Source organism: Pholcus phalangioides, unplaced genomic scaffold (assembly GCF_987345545.1).
Source record: "Pholcus phalangioides strain wild (caught in Gottingen) unplaced genomic scaffold, Ppha-v1.0 ptg000010l_1, whole genome shotgun sequence".
Taxonomy (NCBI): Eukaryota; Metazoa; Arthropoda; class Arachnida; order Araneae; family Pholcidae; genus Pholcus; species Pholcus phalangioides.
The window spans coordinates 37,497,654-37,505,061 of NW_028301603.1; the positions used below are offsets into that span (position 1 = coordinate 37,497,654).

The following is a 7,408-nucleotide window of genomic DNA, read 5'->3' on the forward strand; positions in this document are numbered from 1 at the left end:
GTGATCTGCAAGCGTGCCGCGGGCCACTCGAGAGATCTGGAAATGTGCCACTAACCACTCAAATAGGATAATCTGCAAATGTATCACGATCCACTTAAGTGAACTGGAGGTGTGCCGTTAGTCGTTCAAGTTATTTTGAAATGTGCTTGAGACCACTCGAGAGCCTTGTTTTGTTTTCTGTTGTCACGGGCCACATCAAATGCTTCCGAGGGCCGCATTTGGAGCACAGGACATGGGTTAAGCATTTATGGCTTAACATGTTGCATCTGATGTGAGTACCAAATTTAAAATGTCTCATATATTTTCCCATAAGAAAAAACCCAAAAATTTTCGAACCGTTTTCTATTTATATATATAATTTATGTTAAAACCAAAACAATGATTCATTTATGGAGCATCGGAAATTAAACCCAGTTAGTTTTCCAAGTTTACATTATTATTTTAACAAAAATCTCCCTGGCAAAATTTCGTTATATGCTATGTGAAACATAATTTTAAACTTTGTTTTCCCATCAAAGTTGTGAAAATGTTTATCCATATGTTTTCTACATATTACGCTAGTACCACAGAAGCGAGGCCAGATGCGTCTAAACAATTTCGGGGCACGAAAATGTTTAGGACACCCCCTCTCTTTAACAAGATTTCATATATTTTGTGGGAAGAGGGAATCGGCATACTCTGAATATACACGAACGCTAAGAAATACCCCCCCCCCATACAAAAAAAAATAATAACTACACAAATGTGAATTAACACAAACATTAAGGAAAACTTTAGAATCGATGGATTAAAAATAATTGAAAGAAATTATTTCAGTACCAATGAAAATTCATAATTAATGAAAGAAATAATTTCGGAATAGATTAAAATTTAGAATTAACGGAAGAAATAATTCCAGAACTATTGAAAATTCAGAATTAATAAAAGTAATAATGCGGAAATTGATTAAAATCAAGAAATAAATGGAATTAATAATTCAACAATTGATGAAAATTGAGAAGCGACATAAAATAAATGAGTTCTCTCCTCTTTTATAAAAAAAAATCTGCGCTCTCTCTCTCTCCCGAGACCGCACCGTCACCGTAAAAATATAAAATAAACTAGTTGGTGACGGTGCGGACGCGGTGCGGTGACGGTGCTCGGCTACGGTGCGGAGATGTGTGAACGGCTGCATTGCTTAGCAAAGAATTATTCTTTGACCGTGTGATGACCTACACTCGACCGACGCACGTGTCGGGCACGGTGCGGATATGTGTGTATACCTTTAGGATCAGTAATTCCAGCAATTTTAAAGTTCGATTCAATCTGAAGGAACCAAAGATCGACATCGCCAGACTGAACTCCAATACAAGAACACACTATTAGATAATGCCTATCTAGTGAGGGGCATAAAAAACATAATAAAAATATAAAAATTGTACAAAACAAGTAGCGCCACACTCTTATGGAATTTCTAACAAATTAATGCATGCCGAAAAGTTCTTTCTTATATTTTATGCATGACCATAACGTATATAAGATGTCATAGTTATGCATGGTTTCGATTCGAGAAGTTTTGTCATCTGTCTTCCATATTAGAAGTAAAACTGGCAGATGCCTGAAGTTTCGTGTTATGCAAATACCACGGTGAAAGCGTGCCTGCTTTCTGCGGGAAGGCTTTCCAAACGAAAGATAGGTTAGCATTCGTACCTAGAAATTGAAAAAAAAAAAAAAGACTCACTTCAGTCACCCGCCACTGTACCAGTAGTGCGGCTCAAACCGGGATGAATCAATCCATCATGATGCCCACACGATCGCAGTGGTTATCACATACTACTAGATTGCAGACGCACAAGCGGAGGGTGGCCTGAATCCAAAAAGGTTTAGGAACCACTGCTTCAAACGAATTAGTGTGCGCCAGAAATTGTCACATGTGTCCGTAATCTATTTAAGTATCTCTGAGGCGTGTTTGTAATGCCACTGCTCATCTTCTGAATCGAAGTGAAAATAGCAGGTGTATGAATCGATTGAAATATTTTTTGTTTTCTATTATCTACCGGCTTCCTTTGGAGATACTATTTGAAGAGGAGTTCTGCTCGAAGTTGAAAAACTTAAAAAGGCATTGTGCATAGTATATGTGCATAGTATATTTATTTCTAGTGAAATAATTGCATGATAATTGCATAATAATAAATGCATGCGATTTGTTTTATAACAAATCAGAGAAGAATGAAAATATATGAGTGATGAATGGTACAGACTAGCGCAGGGGCTTTCAAACTTTTTTCATCTGCGGTGCCCCGTTACTTTAATCAATGCTTGCCCGCAGCTCCCCAGAGCAGTTTAACAAAGAAGCTCTTTGAAAAACCTTCGGGACGCTCCATGGTGTCCCCGACAAAGGTTTTTCGGAATTTTTTTTTTTGTTAAACAGCTCTAGGGAGCTGACACGGAGCTCGCGGATAAGCATTGACTAGGGGAAAGGGGCACTTCGGGAGGAAAAAGTTCGAGAACCCCCCCCCCCCCCTGCGTCATGCTATTCTGGGCAGTCACGGATAAATGATGACGAGGTCGGGGGGGGGGGGCACGGATGCCAAAAGTTTAAGAAACGCTGGATTAATTGGAGGGAAGATATACATGCCATGACTTAACAAACGCACCGGCCATTACTTTTTTCCAGGGAATAATTTCTCCGATTCGGCGCACTGCTGTATATGCATAATGATGAAACAAACAGTGATTCATAGAAAAGAGAAATGAAAAAAGACAATGTTTCTGAAAAAGTCACATTTTGACATAAAACTGTGCACTATCACCGTATAATATAGTACAATATATTATCGTACAAATATAGAAGAAGACTATAATTTCCTCTCCCATTCTCTGCATATCAGAGTGCTATTGACCAAAGATTATAGGTTTTTATTTACCCACCTTTAAGAAACTCTTCCAGAACCCCCTTTTGTGCCCCAAAATCTTGGGTTTTTAGAGCTCAAAAGCCCATAGCTGTTTTCCACCTTTTCCTAGTATTTGACACTGCCTTATACACAAGCTAGTAGCTCTTGCCAAGACACCTGCAGATAACGTGGCATTTCTAAGCACTATGAATCTAATGATCACTATGAATCGCTATGAAGTCCCCCATACACAAAGTGGTATTTGTAGGAGCTCAAACCTCTACCTAAGGCGCCCAAAGAAAAGGCGATACTTCGTGGAGCTTGAATCCTAGCTATTACTTCATAGGTTCAGTGGTCTGTCCACAATAGGTTCCCGTGCCTAATTTCTTCAAAAGGCGCCTTGGTCAATGCTCTTGGTGGCCCTTCAGAACAGAATAAGCATTTCGTGAACGCCATATCCTCCTACTTATAAAAGGTATTTCAATACATATTTTTTCAAGTTTTTTTTAAGGATCAAAGTCATTTAGAAAAATAGGCGCCAATGTAGGCAAAATTTCGATTGGGGGAGCACTCGCTCCCTCTGCTCCCTCCCTGGCTACGCCACTGGTAACCGTGCCCCCTCTCCGAAGCCAACACCATGCGAGAAACTCGACGTTGGAAACCCGTTATAGCGATATATCAGTAGGTTTATAGTGTTGCCAGCCGCCCGGGATTCAAGAACAGCCATAGAAGTTTCGCATAGTTTATATTCAGAAACTTCTGCAGTTCCTCCCCCCAACAAAAACTATTGATGAAGGGGTGCTCCATGGGGGGGGGGGACTTAAACCATTATATTCTGGCACCTAAACTGAAGAGCCAAAAAAACTGGTGCAGGCATGCGTATGCAAATAAAGAGATATGGAACCAATCAGAGTACGGCGCTGCGGTCGGCAATGCCTATATAACACAACAAGTGTCTGGCATAGTTGTTAGATCGGTTACTGCTGCTACAATGGCAGGTTATCGAGATATAAGTGAGTTTGAACGTGGTGTTATAGTCGGCGCACGAGACATGGGACATAGCATCTCCGAGATGAAATTTGGATTTTCACGTACGACAATTTCACGAGTGTACCGTGAATATCGGGAATCCGGTAAAAAATTAAATCTACGACATCGATGCGGCCGGAAAAAGATCATGCAACAACGGGACTGACGAGAATCATTAAACGTGACAGACGTGCAACCCTTCCGCAAATTGCTGCAGATTTCAATGCTGGGCCATCAACAAGTGTCAGCGTTCCAAGCATTCAACGAAACATCATCGATATGGGCTTTCGGAGCCGAAGGCCCACTCGTGCACCCTTGATGACTGCACGACACAAAGCTTTACGCCACGCCTGGGCCCAACAACACCGACATTGGACTGTTGAGGACTGGAAACACGTTGCCTGGTATGACGAGTCTCGGTTCCAATTGCTTCGAGCTAATGGACGTGTACGGGTATGGAGACAACCTCATGAATCCATGGACCCTACATGTCAACAGGGGACTGTTCAAGCTGGTGGAGGCTCTGTGATGGTATGGGGCGTGTGCAGTTGGCGTGATATGGGACCCCTGATACGTCTAGATACGACTCTGACAGGTGACAGGTACGTAAGCATCCTGTCTGATCACCTGCACCCATTCATGTCCATTGTGCATTCCGACGGACTTGGACAATTTCAGCAGGACAATGTGACAACCCACACGTCCAGAATTGCTACAAAGTGGCTCCAGTAACACTCTTCTGACTTTAGACACTTCCGCTGGCCACCTAAATCCCCAGACATGAACATTATTGAACACATCTGGGATGCCTTGCAACGTGCTGTTCAGAAGAGATCTCCACCCCCTCTTACTCCTACGGATTTATGGACAGCCCTGCGGGATTCATGGTATCAATTACCTCCAGCACTACTTCAGACATTAGTCGAGTCCATGCCACGTCGTGTTGCGGCACTTCTGCGGGCTCGCGGGGGCCCTATACGATATTAGGCAGGTGGACCAGTTTTTTTGGCTCTTCAGTGTGTATCTGTAGGGGAAAAAAACTGATTTCTTCCTCCATACACAATAAGCAGCCATATTGAAGATCGGCGAATTGTAGGTTTGTTGGATCGTCCCGTATTCTAAGGGATAGACCAATTTTTTTGGCTCTTGGAAGGAACGATCCGCGCATGGTCTCAACTGAAGATTGATTGTCCGCTAATCCCGACAAAACTTAGGAAAGTTAATTCTTCAATCCAGACATTTCACCCTTGTCCGACATTTCACCCTTGACGGGGCCAAGTGATTGTGAGTGAGTTTAAGAGTGAATGATTGTATCAGTGACGGTATGAATGGCTGAATGCATATGCGATTGAGGTGACCAAATAAGTAGGTGATTTACCGATTCAGTGAGTGCACGTATACAATACTAACTCGCTCACCATCTCACTATGCTCATTCACAGTCACTCACTTGGCCCCGTTCGGAGTGAAACGCCAGAGGCCAAAATAATGTCGGGGACGAAATGTTGGGAGCGAATTCCCTGGATCCTGGCCAGAACTAGAGGTGGGCGAAGGGGCACAACTGTCCCCTGATGAAAAATTTATAAAGCAGAAAATTTTAGGTGGGAACAAAAACAGTATAGTAAAATCATCGAATTTTATAGTAGGCTCGGCACCAGCAAAATCATAGTTACCGGTCTGTTCAACTTACTATGAAACTGTTTCCAATCAAAATTTCCATTGTGTTTGCTCTTTTTTTTTTTTTTCATCACTTCTGTAATGTGAATGAGATTAAATGTCTTGCATTTTTCAGAAGCATGTCGCTGACGGTTATTGCGATGCGAGAAACAATCGGCAACACTGCGATTGGGATGGAGGCGACTGTTGCTCTTCGACTGCTCCACGCAGTACTGTTGTGCCCTTCCCCGACGACTGCGGTGAAGCATGTGCGTGCAAAGATCCGTCTGCTGTAGAAAATATCCATTCATCCGGTGAAACGCTTTCGTGACGTGTTAGAGCCATTCGATATATTCATGTTTCATCTGCATGTGTTAAATATACACAATTAATGTTATAATAAATTTTTATTTCATCAGAGAGTTGTTTTTCTTTCATAGATTGCTGTTTATTTTAGCGATCATCGTTTAGTCAACTTCAAATAGTAGAGCTAAGTAACAAAAAAACGCAGTGCAAAATAAGTAAAAGGGAAAGGCATTCAAGAAAATGGCATATTGTGTGGGACCAGAAGACAAATTTACAAAATTTTTTTGGTTCCTGAATTGCAAGTTCATAAAATCAGATGGCAAATAACTTATAGCGAAGGTTTTCAACAGATGGCTGATGCGGAGATAAATCCAGGAAAGAAAATTCAACTGGCTTTGCAGAGAGAATCAAACCCACATCCTCTCATTTGCTGGGTTAAGTGCACTAGACCAGTGGTTCTTAACCGGGGGCCATATGACCTCAGGGGGGCCCTAGGATATTCCAGGGGGGCCACGGATGAAAATCTGGCAAAAGGGGAGCCACGGCTGCTGATACGGGGCCACGAAGAAGTTTGTGGAATTAAATTTTTTTAGTCACTCTGACTAAAAAAAATGTAATTTCAAACAAAAAATGCATGGAATATATTTTTCGCAATTTTTCCGCTATTCAAGTAACATTAACATGAGGTAGGAAATGAAAAAAGCGTTGCATGTAATCTCCCGGTGGGTTTACGACTTGGGGGAGACAGTAGGGCCTGACACTTATTATAGAAGAGGTTTGAAGCAAAATGGAGTAACTTTTACAGTTACTTCAACAAATTATAAAAGGGCTGCCATAAAGAAAGCAGACAAAGATTTGTTGACCAGTTATTGACATTTTTTTGAGTGCTGGTAGTAAATGCAATCCAAGAAGTAGATGGGTGAAAAATAAAGGCTTGTGTGTAAAAAAACCCCATCGTTTTCATGCAATTACAGACGGATAGCCATCTAGTTTAGCTATCTTCAACCGGCACTGAGTGGTCTGATCATTGATCATTTTTGTCGCACCAAGGTCATTTTCTGCACACGAGGGCTAATTAGACCGGGACCTACAATTTATTGCCGATTCCGAACGGCAGGCTTGTTTTTTGTACTCATCGAGAGGTTAGTGCACTACTCCCTCGATGGGGGACTCCGTGCGGTAGCAATTTCTTGCTGCGGTCAAGTCGCCATTTTTTGTTGTACCCCTGTGTCAATAAAGTTTTCTGACAAGGACGAACCGGGTATCGAACTCGCGGCACCTCTACACCTGAGTGGTCTGACTATTTATAACAATCGAATAAAGAATGATTGCTCTGGGGTATTTTTTATATGAATTTTTGGGGAGGGGTGTGCCAACCCATTGCCCCCACTGAAAAGAAATAAAGTCGAATTCAGTTATAACGAACTGCAAGAGACAAAATCATACATGAGGAAAAATACCCGCGAAATTAAATTTTTTAAAACTACATTGCCGTATAACTTAAGAAACTGTAATTGCATAAATTTGCTGTTGTTTCAAAATCGC

The 7,408-nt window shown here is 41.7% G+C and overlaps 1 protein-coding gene across 1 annotated transcript in view; it reads left to right on the forward strand.

Moving 5' to 3' along the window:
• The window catches only part of LOC149081390 (pappalysin-1-like), a 54,103-nt gene extending 48,129 nt beyond the window's left edge, over positions 1 to 5,974 (forward strand). The window contains exon 19 of the mRNA XM_089238208.1: positions 5,694 to 5,974. Within this exon, the coding sequence (XP_089094334.1) occupies positions 5,694 to 5,888 (195 nt within the window). The 3' untranslated portion in view covers positions 5,889 to 5,974. The remainder of the gene's footprint in view (positions 1 to 5,693) is intronic.
• Positions 5,975 to 7,408: the final 1,434 nt, after the last annotated feature.